Source organism: Mustela erminea, chromosome 5, assembly GCF_009829155.1.
Source record: "Mustela erminea isolate mMusErm1 chromosome 5, mMusErm1.Pri, whole genome shotgun sequence".
NCBI lineage: Eukaryota > Metazoa > Chordata > Mammalia > Carnivora > Mustelidae > Mustela > Mustela erminea.
In genome coordinates, this window is record NC_045618.1 from 21,701,434 (window position 1) to 21,724,671 (window position 23,238).

The following is a 23,238-nucleotide window of genomic DNA, read 5'->3' on the forward strand; positions in this document are numbered from 1 at the left end:
GGACTTCATTTCTGGAAGGCCTGCACCATCTTACCAAATGCTGGATGGACAACAGTCATCTCCAAAATGCCTAAAGAAACAAACCAGCCAACTGATGGATGAAAACAGGTCAACCACACTTTTTATAGACTGAATTTGTCCCCACCAATTTCATATATTGAAGCCTAACCTTCAAGGAGAAGGGCATTTGGGATATAATTCGTATTAGATGAGCTGGTAAGGATGGGAGCCTCATGAACAGGAGCCCCCCGAGAGCTCCCTCACTCCCTCCACCATGTGAGGACACAGCCAGAAGGCTCTGGCTGTGAACCAGGAAGTGGCCCCTCACCAGATACCAGATCTTCTGGGGCCTTGATCTTGGACTTCCTGCCTCCACAACTGTGAGAATAAATGTCTGTTGTTTATAAGCACCCCGTCTATGGTATTTTTGTTATAGCAACCCAAATGGACTAAGATAACACCATATCTACAAATATTACAGCTTGGGGTGGAATCTACATTTTCTGCCACGAATGTAGGGCAACAGACTCTCGTCAGGGCACCAGATGCATTGCGGGAAAAGGCCATGTCGGGCCTGTTGTTCATCTTACATGGGGTGAAGAGGGGTCCTTCTGGGGGAGGCAGCCCCCACGGGGTGAGGGCTTGGGTAGGGAGCAGAGGTTGGGTGCTGTGCCCTCATGCTCATCCTTGGAACACCTGGCATGGAGCCACAGCACGTGGTGACCATGGGCAATACAGGGTCTGAGATCCACTTATAACGGAGATTTCTCCCCAGAGCTTCTACAGTCTCGACCCTTTCCTCCATGTCAGCATTTTCTCCAGTCATCACCATGACAACCACGTCTCATCATCAACAGCCGGGGCTGTTTTCAGAGAGGTGGGCTTGGGAGAGCCCATCTGGCACTCCAATTTTCATCTCGAGGGCAAGGCGGGGGCGCGCTTGGCAGCATGGGGTGCAGCATCTGAAATTAAGATCGTAGAGGCCCACGTGGGTTGGGGGTTCCCAGCATCTCAGCAGAAGATGCTCTCTCACCCTTCTGGGTACCCCCAAACCACAGCAGGCAGCCACACCTCAGCAAGAGAGGCCAGCCAGGATACCTGAGTCCTTCTCAGCCAACAGGGAAGCAGCCCAGCACTGAGGGCTGTTCTTGACACTCCGGGGCTGGAAGCCGCACCAAGGGAGAAGGAACTGGGAAGTGAAATCTAGCGGGAGGAAATGGGGCAGGACGCCCTCACTGGCACCCTGAGAACAGAACAGAAATGTGTGGCAGAGACTGGTCAGGACATGCCAGGACCAGGGACAGCTGTTCAGGGTTCGGGATGATTTGTCTGTAATAAAAATATATTCATCTGAATAAATTGCTCTAATAAGTGTCTTGGCTCCAGTTGGTGAAGCCAGAGCTAGGATTTTTTTTTAAGTGTCAATTTAGATTTTGTCTCCTTGATTAAATGGAAAATACAGCAACGTAACCCACACGGCTTGACAAGAAACAACAGCAAACAAGCACGCCTGCCCTCACGCCATCTGTAATAAACACCAAACATTCCCAAGCAGTCTCCTGAATGACAAGCACGTTAGTGACACATGGAGGGACAGAGCGCCAGCTCAAAGCTGGGCAAGCCACAAGCTTCACACTGAACTATGCTGTCTCCCTTCACATGTGTGTGACTCCTTGTCAGACACATTCCAGGCTTACAGACAGCTCAGTTCAGTGACAGCCTTCTCTGGGAGTCATCTGCTCCCTGTTCCCAAAGACATCAGACATTGAGCAAAGCTGCCTTCCTCTGTCCCACACGGCCGGGGTCAGCCGGGACCCACGGCCTGCTGGGGGCTCATGGAGAGCCGCCCTGAGAGTGTCAGCCTCGGTGGGCTGACTGAAGGTCTGCCTATTGCGTCCTGAACATATTTCACAAGCCCTTCAACCTGTCCCCTGACAGGCGGGTGGCTCAGAAAAATGACAATATTGTTCTTTTTCTTCTGCCCCTCTTAGAATTCTGATCACTCGTATGACATTTGTCTGGAGGAGAATGAGAGCTTAGGGATGAAGTATTTATTCTTATAATAGTCATCCCCATGGGGGTGATCATATCTTTTTGAAGCCAATCTGCGGCTTCAAAGAATCATGACAAGGTCCATTAGGGAAACCAGCCAGTCAGTCTATCTTTTAAGATCTCCAGGCGGGCCTGTGAACAGGAGGGTTAAGGAGTGTCTCTCCCACACTCTCTCCATCCCCTGCCCAGATATTTCATGAGACATACCTATACTAAACAATTCTGCATCCTCTGTCCAAGGCTCAAGCTTAACTGCATGTCCTCTTGTTATTTACTCCATCTGGGAGCCCTACCTGGGGCCTGAGAGACCGCCACCTGCACTGAGCTCCCCCAGGGCACACTCAGGGCCTGGCCTAGTTCTCTGCATCCGGTTTGCTAAAACCTCCCCTACCACTGACCACCACGACCACCTAGCATGTCCTTGACTTTGTCCTTCACTGGTGCCTGGGGTGCTTGGCCCAGCATTTCAGAGCAGAAGTGAATTTTCCTAAACTGCCCTCTGCATTTCAATCCCTTATGAAGCACTGTCCAAAGGCTGCACCCAGGGCGCCTGAGTGGCTCAGTTGGTTAAGCGCCTGCCTTCGGCTCAGGTCATGCATGATCCTAGGGTCCTGGGATCGAGTCCCACACCGGGCTCCCTGCTCTGCAGGGAGTCTGCTTCTCCCTCTGCCTCTCCTCCCACTCGTTCTCTCAATCTCTCTCTCAAATAAATACATCTTTGAAAAAATGTATTAAAAAAAAAAAAAAAGGTCACATCCACATGACTGGTCCCAAGCAAGCAACTTGGGTGTCTTACACTGAGGCCCCAAAAACAACACAACAAAAATCTTGACCAGGGAAATCTCCCCATCTAGTGTGGCACAGCTCACCAGCCCTGCTGGCTTTAGACACTCTGTGGGGCAAGCCGGAGAACAAACAAATACATATATGAACAACGGCAGTTCCTGTGTGATCCAGCCTGAGGGGCCTAAGAGGGGAGCCCCAAGGCTGAACCATTAAAGGCTTGGGGGTGGTTCGATCTTTCTCATCTGAGCACAACCAGGACCCTAGAACATGGCTGGGGGAAATGTAAAATGTTGAGCCGTTGTGGACAACAGCATGGGAGTCCTCAGGAAGTTACACACTGAATGCCCATGTGATCCAGGAACGCCACCCCACAGAGGGCTGAAAACAGCTATCTACACAAAATCTTGTACCTGAATGCTAGTGGCAGCCTCATTTATAACAGTTAAAAGGCAGAAACACCTGAGTGTCTGTCAACAACTGAATGGATGAACAAAGGATGGTGTATCCCTTCCATGGAATATCACTCAGCCAGGAAAAGGAATGAGGTCCTGACACGTGCTAAGACATGGGGGAACCCTGAAAACAGCATGCCAAGTGAAAGAAGCCAGGCGCAAAAGGTCACATACTGTGTGATCCCATTTAGATGCAAATGTCCGGAAACAGGCAAATCTGTACCCAGAGACAGCAGGTTTGTCTTTGGCAGGGATTGGAGGGGGAGGGGAGAATGGGGAGTGACTGCTGGGGAATAAGCATGAGCTCTCCCTTTAGGGGGATGAAAATGCTCTGGAACCAAATAGAGGTGCTTGCACAACCCTGCACTAAATGTCGCCAAACCCTACACATTAAAATGATCAAAATAGTCAATTTTATTTTATGTGTATATATCGCTACAGTTTAAAAATAATGTGGATAGGTATCTGGGTGGCTCAGCTGGTTAAGCATCTGACTCTTGACTTCGGCTCGGGTCCCAGCAGGGAATCCACTGAAGTATTTCTCTCCCTCTCCCTCTGCCCCTCCCTTGCTCTTGCGCGTGCTCTCTCTCTCTCCAATAGATAAATAAATATTTAAAGATTTTATTTATTTATTTGACAGAGAAATCACAAGTAGGCAGAGAGGCAGGCAGAGAGAGAGAGAGGAGGAAGCAGGCTCCCTGCTGAGCAGAGAGCCCGATGCGGGACTCGATCCCAGGACCCCGAGATCATGACCTGAGCCGAAGGCAGCGGCTTAACCACTGAGCCACCCAGGCGCCCCGATAAATAAATCTTTAAAAGTTATTTTTAAACAATGTGGAAAGAATGAATAACCAGAGCCCTTTAAGAACCTAAGACTTACTACCCCTACCTGTAATATTCACTTTAGTTTAGCTGAAGGTCACCCACCAGCTTGTGCAGGACTAAGCCTCTCCTTGGACACAAAGGCCAAGGGAAGGAGGTGGGTTGTCCAGGTGGCACAGAGGCTCTTCCCTCCCAGTCACCTGCATCACACATCAGAGTATTACACTTGGATTCAGTTGTGGAAAAGAAGAGGGTTCCAACTCTTTTTTTTTTTTTAAAGATTTTATTTATTTATTTGACAGAGAGAGATCACAAGTAGACAGAGAGGCAGGCAGAGAGAGAGAGAGGGAAGCAGACTCCCTGCCGAGCAGAGAGCCCGATGCGGGACTCGATCCCGGGACCCCGAGATCATGACCTGAGCCAGAGGCAGCAGCTTAACCCACTGAGCCACCCAGGCACCCAAAGGAGTTCCAACTCTTTTTTTTTTTTTTTAAGATTTTATTTATTTATTTGACAGAGAGAGATCACAAGTAGGCAGAGAGGCAGGCAGAGAGAGGGGGAAGCAGGCTCGCTGCTGAGCAGAAAGCCTGATGCGGGGCTTGATCCCGGAACCCTGAGATCATGACCTGAGTTGAAGGCAGAGGCTTAACCCACTGGGCCACCCAGGCATCCCGGGGGTTCCAATTCTTAAAGCAAAGCATGCTATGGAACTAAGGAGTCTTCCATTTGGTTTGGTTCAGTTCTCAAAGGAAGAAACCGACACCACCCCCTTTCTCAATCTGTGGCTGGGGAGCCAACATGGCCGCCTCTCCCACAGGTTCCACAGGTTGGCAGCAAACACGGGCATCTTTTCCCATCCTGCCAACTTAAAGGTGAGAAGCCTTGTGTGAGCAGAGTTTAATGACAGCAGCTCTCCAGAGCAGAAGAATGGTCTCTTGGCCTTGTGGCAGGCTCTTGCATTCTCCGGGGAGACCTGAGGCCCCTCCCACCTAGCCTAGAGCCCAGCACTCACATTCTGGGAAAGCTAGCTTGACATCTGAAAAATGAAGGCAACGAAGGTGCATAAGTCAAAAGGAAATCAAATGATCAATACTAAGTCAATGTTAGAATTCCATTTCCAGGGGCGTTTTTCTATATTGGACTTGTAGTCATCTAAAGAGGTCGCTGTTCCCAGTATGGAATTGCTGTGACCAGCTCTCTGTTCTAACATGAGGACTTCTCTCTCTTGGTCAATACTATTAGTCCTAAGTAATAAAAAACTCAATTGAACTGCCTAAACCTGTAAACACTAACACAAAGTCCTATGATGCATAATTTGAAAAATACATTTAGCCAGCTATATGTAAAGAAGATACCAATGACCCAGTTAGCTTCTACAAATCTACCTGTTCAACTTCTATGATTATACAATGTAGAATATTTGGTTTTCCTAACACTAAGGATAAGAAGAGAGAGTCGAACTAGCTGTTATTTTTAAAAATATTCTTATTTATGTATTTGAGAGAGAGACAGAGAGAGAGAGAAAGAGAAGAAGCACAGGGAAAGGCAGAGGGATAAGCAGACTCCCCAACGAGTGGGGAGCCTGACACGGGGCTTGATCCTAAGACCCCAAGATCATGACCTGAGCTGAAATCAAAGGTCAGCCACTTGACCGAGTCACCCAGGTGCCCCAGAACTAGCTGTTATTTTAATGATATATTTGACAATACATTTTTATTTGAATGATACCAACAAAGTAGGACCTCAACAATCTTACTTAACGATGAACAGATCCACTGCTTTGTGACCATGCACAACAGTGACCACAGGGCCAAAGGAGTGCAGTTCACTCATCTCTACTGTGACTACACCAGACTGGTTTTGATTGGCCCAGAATGTGTGTGTGTGTCAGGGGAGGGAGGTGTCTGATACTGGGCTCAGATTGGCTCGACTTGGTTTTAGAAGATTCAAATTGGCTCAGGCCAATAAATGGGCCAAGAGCCCTTTTTCTTTTCCTTTTTTTTTTTATCGTCATAAACATACATAAAATGTATCATTTCAACCATTTTTTAAAAGATTATTTATTTGAGAGCAAGAGAGAGCACAAGAGCAGAGTGAGGGGCAGAGGGAGAAGCAGATTCCTCGCTGAGCAGGGAGCCGGATGCAGGGCTCAATCCCAGGTCTCCAGGACCATGACCTGAGCCAAAGGCAGATGCTCAGCCAACTGACCTATCCAGGAGCCCCCCTTTCCATCATTTTTAAGTGGACAGGTAAGTGGGCATGAAATACATTCACACTGTTGTGCAACCCATTATCACTATCTACCCACAGAACTTTTCATCTTCCCTAACAGAAACTCTGCACCCATTAAACACTAACTCCCCATTCCTGATTCCCCAGCCTCTGGCAGCCAGCATTCCACTCTCTGTCTCTCTGAATTTAATTCCTCCAGGACCCTCACATGAGGGGAATCATACAGGATTTGTCTTTTTGGGACTGGATTATTTCACTGAGCATAGTGGCCTCAAGGTGCATCCGTGTTGTGGCAGACGTCAGAATTTCCTTCCTTTTTCGGGCTGAATAATATTCCACGTATAAGTCTTTCCTTCTGGTTTTTGTTGTTGTTGTTGTTGTTTAAGATTCTAGTTATTTGAGTGAGAGAATGGGGGGTGGGGGAGAGAGCAGAGTAAGCAGGAGAAGAAGCAGGCTCCCCAATGAGTAGCGAGCCTGATGTGGGACCCGATCCCAGGACCCTGAGATCATGACCTGAGCCAAATGCAGACGCTTTACTAATAGCCATCCAGGCACCCCCAAAATTCTTTTCTTTTGTACTTTATGACTATCAGTGTGGCACAGAAGAAAAAAACGATGCTCCCACCAATATGGAAAAAAATTACCACGCTGTGGTCTCTGAATATGGGCCAAACTGCCCATAGTTTAGATGACTTGGCATTCTTCAGATTCATTCATTTTGTTTCATTCTTCTTGGCATTTAAAAGAGGGCTGGAGATTAAATATTAGGCAAGAATAACCTTGGGCAGCAATTTCACTCCACAATATCTCTCATAAATTGCAAATTCGATTCCACAAAAAGAGCCTTGACCTGATACTGGTCTTGTTCCTGGAGCAGGTTTTAAGGACTGGTGAGTGGCTAGATCACCTGTCTTCTCTTGAAGATTAACATTCATGTTTCTTGACGTGACTAGTGTGCTATCTTTATATGCTTGGGTCCCAATAAATGAATGAATGAATGAATGAATGATTGAAGCAGGTGACAGACCACAGAGAGGCAGAGCTTCTATTTTCAATGACTAGGGGTCATTTCAATAAGCAGGGGTACGTGGATGGCTCAGGTGGTTGAATACCTGACTCTTGGTTTTGGGTCAGGTCATGATCTCAGGGCTGTGACATCAAGCCCCGTGCTGGGCTCCATGCTCAGTGCAGAGTCTGCCTGGGATACTGTCTCTCCCTCTCCCCCCTGCCACTCCCCCCTGATCTCTCTCTTCTTCTAAGATAAACAAATCTTTAGAGAGAGAGAGAAAGGAAGCAGCAGCGGGAGTGATCAAAAGATCCCAGAAGCACCCAGACACCTGGCATGGGTGTGGCATGGTCCAGGTCTAAGCCTGTCTGACGAAGACACTCGGGCAGGTGAGTCTGTGTTAGCAGCATAATGGTCAAAGTCAGCAGACCCAGAAACTCTGGGAAGGAAAGTTAGGGACAGATGTCTCCCCGTTGTCACCAAGGGCTGATTTGAGGGGAAGCAAGAGGCTCAAAGGCTGAGTGGGGAGTGTTGGGGTAGGAGAAGGACTGCACTAGGATTCAGTGTGGGCAAACAAGTCTTAAATCAGAGGCCACTTGCAAGTATCTGGGCCAAGGAAGAGGAAGGCTGGCCAAGGAGGGTGAATGGGCAACCTTCCCAAACAGTAACGTTCCTCCAGCCTTACAACATGCCAAGCTTCTGTACCGAGCAGCAGCCCCACGTCCAGAGTCCATTTCAGGCTCACTGACCTAACCCTTGTGGCCCGACTGCTGTCACAGCAGGACAAGGTGCCTGACTGTGGGGGCAGGTCCAGCAGTGCTTTGGCACCAAAGACAGCATATGGCATCTCAGTCAATGTCTCTTCAATGGAGACAGGAACTAGACGCAAGCCTGGACCACGTGCTCCTGACTGAAACCAGAGGAGCCAGACTGGGAGATTCTGGAAGCCCATTTCCAAACATCCTTCAGCTCCAGCAGTCTGTAACTGGGCTTGGTCTCAGGCAGAGAGAGATCAGCTTCTCTGGTATGACAGTGGAATCAGCAAACAATCCTGGACCTGGCAACTTCTGGAGTCCACCCGCGCCCTGGGGCACCATTCTGTCCCACACCTCCTTCTCGAAGTTTCTGAGATGTGCTTCATGTTCCTAAATTGCCTGTGGTGTTATCCACATAGGTTTGGGAGGCAGTCTTTGTTCGCCTCCTGTTACGATAGTCCCGTGACCTCTTAAGTAACTGACTAGCCTTGGCCAAGATCTGGATGCTTTGGGTTGACCACCCCATGGTGGCCACGGCCACGTGGTCCCACCTCAGGAGAGGATCCCACGAGTGACATTACACGTCTCTGAATCTCGTGTTCAGCCATGTGGCCTTTCTCCCTGAACAGAAGATGTTTCTAAAAATTCCTCCGTGGAGCCTTGCGCTTCCTAGGCAATGTCACGTGACAAAGCAGTTTTGTCAGCCGGCTGCGTCTCAAGCCGCTGGGACATGAGAGGGACTGTGGGAGGTGCCGCAGGGGCCTGAGGACGGGAGCTGGGTGTGGGCCGACTCGCCGCCTCAGTCCCGCACCCAGTCCCCTCCCGTTCCCCCAGATCTGCCCAAGACGCTCATGGCTGGCAAACGGGTGTGACTTGGGACAATGCGATTCAGTTTAAGCCCCACCCATGCTGGGCCTCCTTTCCCTGTTGGCAACTCCTTGGGTCCCTCCCTTCTTGTCCTTACAGACACTACCCATTTACCTCCTTCGGTTCCCACATGTGACCCTTTGCACTTACAGCCCATCAGAGCAGCACGGGGGCTTCCCAGCAAGGCCTCCCTTAGCGGCCATGCTGTGTTTGGCCTTCCAGATGCCCCTGCCCCTAAGCTCCCTCCTGGCTTTCCCCTCCCAACTAATGGGCCTTCTCCCTCCCTCGTCACCATCATCATCCCACGCCCTGCCCCCCGCCCTGGCTCTCTTTCAGGGCTTTCAGCCCCCATCACAATCCCAGCCCCCAGGCCCCTCCACGTTCAGCCTCTCCTGGTTGGCTCACTTCCCAAGCCCCCCTCCAAGCCCTGCAAAGACCCAGAGCCTCTCGGCTCATCACCCCTGCTGCAGCCAGTCCCTCTCCAGAGCACCCAGCCCCACCTTGACTGGGAGGTTTCTGTGTGTCTATCTCCCTCTAGAATGAGGTTTGCAGCCAGGGCTTACGTCATTTTAAATCTTTGCACCCTCACTGCCTGGCACGTTGTAGGTGCCAAGACGCATGGGCTGTTGGGGAAGGAAGGCAGGTGCCAGCAGCCCAGGGAATCCGAGCGGCCTGGCTAGGGACAGTCAGCTTCGAAGGAGAGTGGGAGTTATGTGCAGAAACTCCAGATTGAGGAGAAGGCCATTTGGGATTAGTGAGAGACCGGTGGCCCAGAGCCCAGCTCATCTGCCCAGAAAGTGGAGTTCTCAATTTCCTATAGGAACGCAGTGTGGGAAACCAGAGCAGCCCTTGGAGATGTGTCAGTGTCACCTCGTTCCCCCAAAATCAGACTGCAGAGCAGAAAGGGACTGAGAATGTCCCCAAGAAGGCACGTGAGAGCTGTCTACCCTGGGTGGCCCTGCAGGGGGAGAGGGTCCACCCGAGGAAGGCCTGCAGAGGGGAGAGCCCGCAGACACCTCGGAGTGGCCCCTCCTTCACTGGGCTCCTCTAGCCTTTCAGATCTCAGGCCACACACACACCCGCCCTGCCTCCACTTTGTCTCTGGCTTCAGCCCTCCCCTGACGGCCTTCCAGAAGTCAGTGATGCCAACCTGCTCGGGGGTGTCCCCAGCTCTGCACAGCTTGGCCCTGCACCCAAACTGTTTGCAGAGCCTCCCCCAGCGGCCTCCCCCACATCCTGAAAAAGGCTCGCCAGACTTGAAATCATCACCGTCACCATTGGGGCAAGCGTTCCATGCACCTGACATCTACTGCAGACTCCGATCCACACCAACGCTGCTCCCCGAAGCTCCAGGGGATAGGCAGTGAGTGGTAAGTGCATATCACGTGTCCAACGTGTTCCAGAACTGGGAGGTGGGGCAGCAGGATGGGCTCCAGGTTTCCTAGCTCTCCTAACCACTGCACCTTACTCTCTCTTCAAGGCCTAGAGGTGGGGACATTTCTGTCTGGATTATTGTTAGTGGAAGGACTCTACATGATTTTCTTAGACAACAAAACAGTGTTTTAGAGACCCTGGCTTTAACTAGATTTTAAAAGCGCTGAAGCAATCCCAGGATCCTGGTGAATAAGCTGGTCCGTGACAACAATGGCCACCAGCAGTCATGTGTCTTCAAGAGGCTTCACAGAAGTCAAATAAGGCCTTTGTGCTCACTCGACAAACAGTCCCAGAGAGATCAAGTTTGGGAGCCTGAACAGATCGAGCGAGGGGCTGAGAACGCCAAGGCTGGAACACCCTGGAATTTGTCTCTCAGGGTGGCCCCAGGAATCCGTCACGACAGATGCTATGGGGACCCATCAAGGCACTGGGAGCACAGGAGGCTGGAGAGGGGCACGGGAGCCCCTGGGAACTCTCCCATGCCACCTCCCCAGGTGCACAAGAAAGGCAGGACCCGATGTCACGGTGGGCAGGGGAGGGGGGCTGCCGGCAGAATCGGGGGCAGGGCTGTGGGAAGACAGAGACCACCTACACTCCATAGAAGCTCAGCAGGTGGGTGAGGACCTTCCCCTGACCAGGCTGTGCCCTCAGCTCCTGTCCCCAGGCTTTCTCCAGCTCTGTCCTAGCTTGGGACAGATTGGGACAGAATGTACCTGCTCGCACCCCAGGCACAGTGCAAGCATCAGATCCCTTCACGCACCTGCTACCCTGTGGCATGCCAACAGAGGTTACCCAGGAGCTAGCGACCTCGGGGTATTCCTCTCAGCCCCTCAGGGTGTGGTTCCCTTTTGTATAAAGCAGGTGCCCAGACTTAACTTCCTATGCCGCTGAACAGGACACACATGAGAGACACCGGCCCCGAGGGAGCGCTCACAGAGCCACTGCCCACCCCACGCCCAGGCGGGCCGAGGTCACCCACGCACCGAGCAACTTCCCTCCGTATGTGGTGCCAGCATTCCTATCACAATCTCGAAAGGTCCTCCACAAGGCAAGCCTCCACTGATTGTCAAATCACAGCAAAGCCTTCTCCACAAGGAGCAATGACAAACGCTTGTACATCTGACATGGTCTCAGGGCTCAGTACCTCACCTCAACTTAACTGCTATATTAAGTTGGCTATGATGCGTTGATCTTCCTTCTTTTTCTATTGTCAGAGGGCTCTTTATAGAAAGCACTGGCTGGAAGGATGATAAACAAAAATCTCAGAAAACCCCCAATAATCGCAACAGGGGTAGGCTGTGCCGTCCAGAGTGCAGTTCTGGGCACAGTGGCCACAGAAATCAAACACCTTGAACTAGATGTCCTGACAGGCGCCCAGCCCATGGAGGACATGAACAGGGCCAGGAATGCCTGCAGCTCCAGAAACCTCCAGAGCCCAAAGAAAGACATTTATGAGAGGGGACCCTCGGGCACAGAGCAGGTATTTTCAGAGTACCTCTTCTCAAGGTAGATGTCTCGAGGTAACACGGGAAAAAGATGGGGATCCCAAAAGAATCGGTCCAAATCAAACCTCGTCCTTGTCAAACCCAGATGCACAGTACATCACCCAGAGACTACAAGAACCCGCCATTCCAGGCCACCCTGCAAATCTGCAGAACTCTCTCGGCTGCTAAGCAAACATGTCTTACAGGAGCCTGGAGGAGCAGCCCCTGGAGCTGTACCGATGACACACCAAGTCCCCAAAGCCCACCCCTTAGCTGTGGGACCAGGGTCCCACTGAGGTCCTCCCTCGGCTCACAGCAGAGGTGGGGTGCAGGAATGGAAACTCAATCTAGATATTCGATACGAACTAGGCTGGATGAAACTCACATATTCTTCATGGCCATATGTAAAAATTAAAATACTTTGTATCAACAAATCTCAATAAAATTAAGGAAAGTGACTCATAGACCATCTCTACTTGACGACTTGGATCCACGGCCTGAGACCTCACGAAGCCAGACGTGGAGACAATTTTATGGCCTGGAAGTCTTGTTGGACGCTGGTCACCACATGGGTGTCAGGACATAGGCATCAAGGCCTTGTGGTTACCAAGTCAGTAAGGATAGAGTAGTAGGGGTAGCCGCTCTCTGGGAGGAAGATCGCTTGATTCACTCACCAGCGGGCAGACTTAAACACTCCCTGCCCCCGAATCAGCATCATCTCTTCTAGAAGCCCTTCAAGGACTGCAGGGGGCGGTGGTGAGAAGCATGAATTTCGGTGCAACACAGACTATTTACCCCTTGAGCTGTGTGACCACGGGTGTGGTGCTGAGCCCACGAAAGTCTCAATGGTCTCATCTGTAAAATGGGAATAACCCCCGTCTCTACCTCTCCTGAATGTTCCAGCACTCACTGAGATCGTCCACACGAAGTCCGGAGCCCCGTGCTGGCCAAGACCACCGACACCGGCATCACCTCCACCAGCACCCACGGACTTCCACAAACGGTAGGACAAGAAACATGAACTCCTCAGAAGCCCAGGGTCCCAAGGGTGACAAAGGCAACATCTTTCCTGTCCTCAGCATTTTGGGTGGATGTTGAGTCATCCTGGGATACAGCCAAGAAGGGAGAGACCTCAGGAAATCGTGTGATCTGGCTCTCCATCCCCGAAGATGAGCAACTTGGGCCTGTATTTTCCTGATCGGCCCTGCATGGAGGGTAAAGGGCCTGATAATCCAGATTTGGGGGGCAACACTAGCCAACGGGGGCTGGAGGTGTCTTTGTCATAGTGAGTCTGGGACTTCGCCCCACGGCACACATACAACGAAAGAGATGGGATACCTTTGCAGTTAAGTTTCTCAAACTCATTGGCCAATCAGATGCAGTGGGTTCTCCTTATTCGTGTGAGTTCTTGTCTGTAAGCCTGCTGTGATCTCCGTGTGTGTGAATACTGACCCAGCTCCGAGGAGAAATGCAGGATAAGGTTCCTGCAAAGCCTCTGGTCGTCATTTTTGTTGGCCGATCCACACATCACCTGTTTTATGTGTTTTCCTATTTAGACACTTTTTTTTAATGTGCATTCCTCACAAGTAATTATATCCAGTATTTCTTTATAATAAAACCGGTTGCAAAGAGTCTCACACTTGCCTGACCTCGGAAAATAAGACCATAAATTTCTCGGGCTCTCGGCCTCATCACAGCGCCTTCCTGTGCTCTTTTTATTAGCGGGTCATCTCGTGAACCCCCAAAGTTAGCCACTTCTCCGATGTTTCTCCACATGCTCTCCGTATTACTTTAGCACTTCTCAGAGCAACCTTGTGTACGGATCGGAGAATTTCCTCTCCCTCTCTCTGGCTGCACCATATTGTTGACTCGTGGCCAACAGCTCTGCAACTCACACCTACATGAATTATTGAACACAGCGTATTTTCTCCATAAGGCACATCACAGCCTTCTCGTGCTCAGAAGCATCAGACAGCCCGCCAGCACTGCACGTGGAGGTCACTGCGTCATCCCACAGAGAGCACAAAAATGCAAAAAACGAACAAACAAACAAACAAACAAAAACCCTGGCACTACAAGGATCACGGACAGGACACCTGCTCGCAGTGTGAGAGCTGAGACAAGAAGGCAAAGGGTCTCCTTGTTCACACGCGGCTGGGGTCGTGCACGCTGAGGGCCTCGCACGCCTCGGCCTCTCTGCGCATGCCCACAAATGCTCACAACGGTGCGACCAGAACTGATTTGAAGCTCACACAAGTAAATGTTAGCGAGGAGGCCGGGTCACGGGTAATGGAATCCACGAATAACAAGGATCTGCCTGGCTTTGTTTACAGAACACATCTAACAGGATGCTTTGGGAAATCCTGTCAGGTAGTTCGCCTCTTTGATTTGAAAACACTCAGCGATAGAATTCGGCCGTGCCACGTGGCAAAATATATAATTTTTTTTTTTTTTTTTGCTTCTGTTCTCCAAATTTCCCTCAATAAGCATGCACTGCTTTGAAATAGTTCTTTCTTCCATAAAAACACTCACACACACACCCTTGTCCCCCACCATCCCATCCTGTCTTTTGGCAACTTGAGCCTATCTCATATGGGTTCTCTCATAATAGTGCCCCCTCCCCACCCAGCATAGATGTCCTGGTCTCCCCAGCATCATGCAGGGGAGAGGTCCGCCTGCAAACCAGAACCTTTACAAAAGGAAACATGCTGGGTGCCTGGGTGGCTCAGTGGGTTAAGCCTCTGCCTTCGGCTCAGGTCATGATCTCAGGGTCCTAGGATCAAGCCCTGCATCGGGCTCTCTGCTTGGTGGGGGCCTGCTTCCTTCTCTCTCTCTGCCTGCCTCTCTGCCTACTTGTGATCTCTCTCTCTCTCTCTGTCAGATAAATAAATAAATAAAGGAAACATACTGAAGGAAATATCTGTAGCAATAACTAACATCTAAGGGGCATCTGGGTGGTTCAGTGGGTTAAGCCTCTGTCTTCAGCTCAGGTCATGATCTCAGGGTCCTGGGATCGAGCCCCACATCGGGCTCTCCACTCAGCGGGGAGCCTGCTTCCCGTCCCCCCCCCCCACCCCGTCCGGCTCTGCCTGCCTCTCTGCCTACTTGTGATCTCTCTCTGTCAAATAAATAAATAAATAATCTTTAAAAAAAAAAATAAGTAACATCTAGAGCACACAAAGTACTCCTGGGAAATAGAAAATCATCCAGACCTCCCAAAAATAAAGGGCATACATCGAACATTCATAGAAAAGGAGAAATAAGGAGGCAAGACAAATATGGGGAGATGGTCAACATTCATGTCCACTCCAGGAATTTATCTCCACGTAATAAACCAGCAGGAAAACTTGGAAGGAGATGTCCTCGGAGGTCTGATGCATAGAAGACAAAGCCATGTGCAACCTGCAGGGTCAGGAGCAGGGTCTGTGCAGACGAATGAATGAGATGGCACATGGCCTGAATGCGACATGCAAAGGTCAGTAAAAATGATGATGAAAATTACACGGTAACACGGGAAAATACTTGCAAGTGTTAGGTTCTGAGAGGAGGGTGGCAAAATCATGTCTGGACTACAGTGATACCACGTATGCTATTCATGGTCAGTGCTGGAGTCTGAAGGCGAACTCAGGGAAACAGAAAGAGCTCATCTGGGAGGGCGGTGGGAGCCACGGTGGGAACTTTCTCCGTATTCCCATTTCTAATTCCACTGTGGCATTGTCCATGCAAGGATGAAATAAAATGCTACACACTATTCTTCAGAGGGGCCACGACATAACTTTTCCAGCTTTAAAAGAAATGTCAGAGAGAAGAGGGCCACTCTGCTGTACAGTTTCCCCCCAGTGGAAGCCTCCTGCGGTAGGCTGCTGGCGCACAGACTGAGCTTCTGGAAGGAGGCTCTAGGTAGCCAGGACTAGCCTTTCTCCTTTAGCGTTTTGGTTTTATTTACATAGCCTTATGGTTAATAAGCAGATGGCCCAAGGAAAGGCCAGCATGGGACTCATGCACTCTGGAAGCCCGTTTGAGGCCCCTCTTTGGTTGGCTCCAACTGCACAGCCTGGCTGTCCCCAGCGGGGGCGGTGGGGTAAGGATGCGGGGGGTCAGGGATTCCAGGAGGAAGGTAGGCTGAGATCTGAAGCAAGGAGTCCCCATGTTTCCCACTGTACCTCCTGCTTCACACAATCTTGCTTTCAAGATGATCCTATCACAGTGGCTGTTTTGGGTCAAATTTCAAAAGGTTCCTCATCTGGAGAAGGGGTCACTTGGGTCTATGAGATGTTGAGACCCAGGTCACGTGATATTCGCTCAGATGTGGCAGAGCCCTCCAAAGGAGTCCTCGGACCCCGTGTTCATCCAGGACCCTTGTCAGCCCTAAGCTGGGAATCACCAGGCAGCCTTTCTCTTTGAAAGAAGTCATTTACCAATGCATAAGTAAATCAAAAATAGCTATGCAATAATTAACCCATCTAAATGAGCTTTTCCTGTATCTTGAATAAGAGCATTTGCTTTGAGGAGACACTCTATTTAGGGAGAGAAGTTACCCACTCCTCTCCTCAGTGCTCTAAAGATTATGTTCTCTTGACAAGAACTTTGTCAGGGAAGTTGCCACAACAAAGCATAGTATGTCACCCGCCCCGGGCAGCCCCCCGTGAGTTCCCTGCGGGGTCATAGCCGTTGTTGGGCCATGAGTCCAACTTGGCCAAAGTGAAGATGGCCAGCGACACTTTGGCCCAAAGCCCAGACCTCTGCCCCTGAGCTACCCACCCTTGGGGGAAGCTCCCCAAGTCCACTGGTGCAACAGCAGTTTCTCTACAACCCAACGCCCCCCGTGCAGGCACAGTTGCCCTGAGTTCCAGGAACACCTGTCAGTGAAGTCAACCTACATTTAATAATCTCTAAAAAGAACAAAAGGCATCAATAAGCTAGTGCCAGAAATCTAGCAGCAAGTGAATCTGACTCATGTCCCAAAGACATGTTCTCAGCATATGTATGTGTTTTTTAAACTCATGGACTCCTCTGGGGAAAAAAATAATAATAATTAAGGCTTTAAAAATATAAAAGCATTTCACTCTCATTTGCCCACAGAATTGGCCAACAAGAAGTTCCTTTACACAAGTGCAATCATCCCATCTTCTTTATATGTTCACGGAGGGTTTTTTCTTTTTTTCTTGAAAAGCAGCTTTTCAAAGGCAGCTATTAGAAGACACGCTCACTTTGATATCATTAAAAGGAATACAGTCATGCTTAAATCCACTGGCCGCATCAGCAGCATTTCTTCTCCGCCCCTTAGTCAAACCTTCTCATAATAATTTTCAAAATGGTTATTTATAGTTAATAGCCCATAAGGTCAAGCCCCTGAGATTTTGGAAGAGTGTCACCAGGATACAGTGGCCCCTGTGACATGTGCTCAGGTCACTGTCCCTTGTCACTAGCTACAGGACCCTGCACGAGCCAGCAGGCTCACATCCTCGCCAATGTCCTGTCGGCCTGAAGAAACAAGCTGGTGGGGGGATGGTAGTGACACGGACCACCCCCAACCCTGAGCAGACCCAGGGCACGCAGGCTAGAGACCCTAGCAGGAGGCCTACTAGCCCCCTAGTGGGAGGGGGGCATCTTCGGGATGGCACTAGAACATCCACACACCTGCTACGTAATGGACCAGATGAAGAATTAAACGCATATGGGCTTCGGCGATCACATGGGTGACAGGAGAGCATCCTTTACTCTCTAGGCCCCTCTGCCCACCCCCACTCCCATCCCTGGGGATAACCAGCATCCTACCTGCTCTTGGGGCCACTTTGGCCTCTCCTCTGGAGTCCTGGACTTGGTCTTGAAGCCTCTCTGGGGGTCTCCGGAGTGCTTGGCCTCCGGAGGGAGGTTCAGTGTCTTGGGCCTTCCCTCGTGTCTGCTAGGGCCGTGGCTGGCCTCGCTGGGCGGACTAGCCTCTGTGGAGTCCCCAGGCCCCGGTTCAGGCCCCCGCACCAGTGCATGCTCAGGGCTGGCCTCCCCAGCACTGGTGATGCTGGTCATGCTCAGGCTCATCTTGATCTCAGCCACGATCTGGTCGATGTCCTCCTCCTGGTCCTCCAGGTCCCCGTCCCCACGCCTCGGGCGATAAGGGGAGGCGCTGCCCGCATTCCCGTTGGCCTCTGTGGGGTAGTAGTCCTCATAGCCCTCTTCACTGGGGCAGTAGTGGACACCTTCTTCCTGGTCCTGGGCCTCCAGGACAGAGGCCTCGTCCTCCGGGATGGGGAGGTGGCTGTCCCGGTAGTCTGGGCTGCCTTCGTCCCCATGGCCATGTGGGTGGGGGCCTGCCGAGTCTGTCCACTCCTCCACTGCCTCCTGGCACTCATCCGTCTCCAGGTGGCGTGTGCCGTGGGCCAGGTACCCCTCCCCATTGCAGTCCATGCCCTCCAGGTAGCTGTCGTCCTCAGGGCAGTAGCGGATGTAGTAGGTGATGCCCTCCTCCTCCTCGGGGAGACCCTCATCGTAATCCTCCTCCTCGGAGGTGTTGTTCACGTAGTCAGAGCTGGAGTCCCCATCGGGGCTGTGGTCATGGCACCCCTGGTCCGGGGGCGTGGGGCTCTCAGGCCGCAGGGTGGCCAGCTCCAGGCCCTTGGGCACATACTCCTCCAGGGGCAGCTCTGTGTCCTCGCTCTCTGGCTCCTGGCCGTGGGGGATGGGGCCCGGCCTCGCCCTGTGGTCCAGCATGCTGCTCGCTGTGCTCTGACGCTTCCGGTTGGCCATGGCGGACACTCACACAGCCATGGTCACCTGCAGGCAGCCACTGTGGGGAGGAATGTTGGAGAGGACAGTGAGAACCCCGCCAAGCATGGCCACCCCAAGAATCGTGTCGGGCCATGGGCTGCCAGCCACATGGGACCCACTGGAGTGTTTGGCCACCATGTTGTTTAATGGCAATGGTAAGACACATCTGTTCCGATAATGCAACATCCCCACCACAGCTGTGCACGTCCACATCAAAGAGAGGAGAGGACGTGCAGGGCTGGAGGGAAAGGAGCAGAGGCAAGGCACCTGCCATTCACTGGGAAGACTGCCTCTCTCCCACAATCTCACCAGCTCATTTAGGACTTCTTGAAAATGTTCACCCAGTTTCGGTCATCAGATCAAGTTATTTGTTCTCGAAAAAGAGAGAGAGAGAGAGAGAGAGAGAGAAGCTTGCATTCAGAAGACATAATGAGGTCTGATAAGGAGGTACGCTAACTTCCAAGTCTATATCCTCAAGGCTCCCCAAAGGCCCACTCAAGTTCCCTCCCCTATCAGCTTGTCTTGCCCTTCCCAGTGCAAAGAAGCCTCTCTTTCCTCCTCCCTCTCAAACAGATTCCCTCCGTGACCACAGTTGCAAGGACCTGTCCAGGCCAAGCACCATACAGAGAAGCTGAACCTGAGCTCTAGCCTCATGAGCTCAGCAGGGTGAGGGCACAGAAGGGGAACACAAGGAGGAGGACAGTGCCTGTCTGGCCACGGAGAGAAGGGGCGCACCCAGGAGAGGGCAGAGGGTGTGGCTGCAGCTTGCAGAAGATGGGTTGTGGTATCACAGGGCACCTCAAAGACCCTGTGCATCCAAACTGGAGAAGTCCTTACCCAACCACCCAGGACTCTGCATTTTTATCCCATAAACCATGCAGAGTCATCGGGCAAATTTCAGCAGGTGTGTGACACACAGGATTTCTCTTTTAGCCTCATCTGTCTGAACCCAGCATGGAAGAGAGGCAGTGAAAAGTCTATTCCTTGTCCATGCTCTAGGGCAAGTGAGGGACTGGCATCAGGCATCAAGGCATAGAGGATATTCAAACAGTTGGTTAACATTTTGTTTCTCCAGCTGAGTGGTTACCCAGGTATTTGTTTTGTTCTTTTTTTAAGATTCTATTTATTTAAGAGAGAGACAGAGAGCATGAGAAGGGGGAGAGTCAGAGGGAGAAGACGACTCCCCACTGAGCAGAGAGCCTGATGCGATCCCAAGACTCCAGGATCATGACCTGAGCCAAAGGCAGATGCTTAACCTACTAAGCCACCCAGGCTCCCCTGTTTGCTTTATTCTTCAAATTGTACTTTTACATTACATGCGTCTTGTTTTTGTCTCCATCACAGTTCCTTTATTCTTTAAAAACTTAGTCCTGTGCCCAGAGAGAAGAAATGAGAGCCTGTGCCCGTGAAAACGTTGACAAGGTTAGATTTCATGATATGTATATTTTATCACAATGAAAACTTGTTTTTAAAGAAATGAGGGCTTAAACGAAAGCAGCAGGAATGAAAGAGGAGACGCGGCTCAGGGAGTACTCAGGCAGTGGAAGCAGTGGGCTCAGCAGGAGTAGAGAATGAGCGGAGGTCGGAGACATGGGCTCTCACGGCAGCTCTGACCCAGGCGCTACATTTTCTTTCTTTCACCGTATCTCCCCAGGAAAGTCCTAAACTAAAAACCCTTTGTGCTTTGTACTCCCCAGAACACCCACACAGCATTTTGCTTATAGTGGTGTCCTAAACGCATTTTGCTGTGACATTGGGTTTACCAGATGGCCGGTCACAGCATTGTGCATATTCCCAAAAGAATGGAGGAGACAATTATTTCATCCATCCAGACACTCAAGAGTGTGTGCACCATTACTGGCTGAGCCACATGCTTCCAACATGTGAATCAGTCCAAGGAAGTTTCCTTTACAAGGGGCTCATGAACAGCTATGTCCTAATAGAATCATTAGATGCTGAGAGATGCACAGTGTTTCCTCTCCAGAGCATTCCAAAGAATAGCAAGATACCCCACCCTAGTAATATTATCACTGAGATGGAACCCATAGAGTCTGAATGTCCTCACAGGTTACCCCATCCCCAAACCCCAAAACTGATTCCAGAGATATATTCCCAGGTAGGAATCAAGGGGCACAATGGTCACTAAAGCACAGATGCCCATAGGGTGCATCCAATGTTCTGACCTGCCTCACAGCCACTTACCATTTTACAACAGATCTCTTACTTTTACAGAGGATAGCTAATGCCCGGGACACTGACTGACAGAACCTGGCAGTCACCTTCTTATGGGCACATTCTCTAGTAACGACATTCCCAAAGCAGGCATTGAATGCAGTGGCAGAGAGAAAGCCAAACTCCCACACCTCGAGATCAGGATGGTCGAAGGCAAATGGGCCTGGCAGTTAGCTGCACCTCAACACTCGGCTGGGAGTGACACTATCCCTACGACGTCTCTGTTCCTCTTCAGGCCATGCACACTGCATGTTTCTACACGCTTGTCAAAGAACAAACTCAGGTACACAGGACCTCTTGACTTCAAATTCCAGCTTAAATTCAAATTCTGTCATTTGAGGGAAAAAAATTACATGCATACCTAGATACACATACACCCATACTTACACATCACGCCCTCCAGACCAATCTAAAGGACTAAAGTGCATATATGACAGTCACATGGAACAGTCCCTGGTCCTATAAATGAGTCACACAAAACAATCTATAAAGTAAGGCTATCCCAGAGAAACTTTGACCTGATGATTCTTAAGTTCATGTGGAAGAATCCACACGTGAAAATAGCTGAGAAAGATCTAAAAATGAGAGCAATGAAGGAGACCTTGCCTCATCAAGTATATAAATAGACTCTGAAGTCATGGTAATTAAAATGGCATGGTATTGTTGCCAGACAGAGAGCAGTGGCACAAACTAGAGAATCCCAGAAACAGGTCTGTGTTTACATAGTTTTATCCATAAAATGTAGTTCTCCTGGGACTGAGGAGTTTCCGAAGACACAGAACTTTCAGTGCTAAAACCAGAATGGGTGGTCACCCTAAGGCAGGTGGAAAAAATTCGAATTCACTGACAGGTATGGGGATCCTTGGCTGATCTAGTGGTTCTAAAACTTTGTTGCTGCACGCTGGGATCACCTGGTGGTATGGGTCTTTACAAGTGCTGATGCCTGGCATTCCAAGTTCACTGGTATGAGGTATGAACTGGCCTCAAGACATTTAACGTGTCTGTTCACATCTTCTTCCCATTTTTTGACATACAAATGGCTAACAAACACATGAAAAAATGTTCATCAACATTAGCCATCAGGGAGATTCAAATCAAAACCACATTGAGATACCACCTTACACCACTTAGAATGGCCAAAATTAACAAGACAGGAAACAACATGTGTTGGAGAGGATGTGGAGAAAGGGGAACCCTCTTACACTGGTGGTGGGAATGCAAGTTGGTGTAGCCACTTTGGAAAACAGTGTGGAGATTCCTTAAGAAATTAAAAATAGAGCTTCCCTATGACCCTGCAATTGCACTCCTGGGTATTTACCCCAAAGATACAGATGCAGTGAAAAGAAGGGCCATCTTACCCTAATGTTCATAGAAGCCATGGCTACAATTGCCAGACTGTGGAAAGAGCCAAGATGCCCTTCAAATGATGAATGGATAAAGAAGATATGGTAGTATACACAATGGAATATTACGCAGCCATCAGAAAGGATGAATACCACCTTTTGTATCAACATGGACGGCACAGGAGAAGATTATGCTGAGTGACATAAGTCAAGCAGAGAGAGTCAATTATCATATGGTTTCACTTACTTGTGGAGCACGAGGAATAACATGGAGGACATTAGCAGAAGGAAAGGAAAAGTGAATGGGGGTAAATCAAAGGGGGAGACGAAGTACGAGAGATTGTGGACTCTGAGAAACAAACAGGGTTTTGGAGGAGAGGAGGGTGGGGGATCCTGGTGGTGGGTATTATGGAGGGTACATATTGCATGGAGCACTAAGTGTGATGCATAAACAACAAATCTTGGGAACAATGAAAAATAATAAATTAAAATTTTAAAAAATATTTTTTAATGTAGAGCAAAATCTGAAACCCACTGGGCTAACCATTGAGGAGAAAACAAAGTTGCTTCCTACCTTATGATATATACTTTCCAGATGGAGTAGATTTTTAAATGTAAAGAATCAAGGTTTCCAGAGCATGTGGCTAGATTTGCTTTCTTCAAGGGAAAATGGCCCCTCCCCTAGGAAATCTGGAACTCATGGTCCTAGGGATGGGGTGCAGCTCACAGACCCAGGGTGTTTCAGAGGAAGCACTTATGTCCTGTGGCTTTGGGAGGTGTGGACATTTTCCCTCGAAGCAGCACAGTCAGAGGAGGACAGCCCATTTCTGTCCATACTTTACAAATAGAGGAGCTCTGGGGGCCTGGGTGGCTCAGTTGGTTAAGCGTCTGCCTTCAGCTTGGGTCATGATCAGCTTGGGACGGAGTTCCGAGTCGAGTTCCCTAATTAGCAGGGAGTCTGCTTCTGCCTCTCCCTCTGCCTGCTGCTCCCTCTGCTTGGGTTCTCTC

At 50.2% G+C, this 23,238-nt stretch overlaps 1 protein-coding gene across 5 annotated transcripts in view; it reads right to left on the reverse strand.

The window, feature by feature from the left end:
* APBA2 (amyloid beta precursor protein binding family A member 2) overlaps positions 1-23,238 on the reverse strand; it is a 243,712-nt gene that overhangs the window by 52,004 nt on the left and 168,470 nt on the right. For all 5 annotated transcript variants that reach the window (XM_032342243.1, XM_032342242.1, XM_032342245.1 and 2 more), the window contains one exon: positions 17,669-18,674. In XM_032342243.1, the coding sequence (XP_032198134.1) occupies positions 17,669-18,634 (966 nt within the window). In that variant the 5' untranslated portion in view covers positions 18,635-18,674. The remainder of the gene's footprint in view (positions 1-17,668; positions 18,675-23,238) is intronic.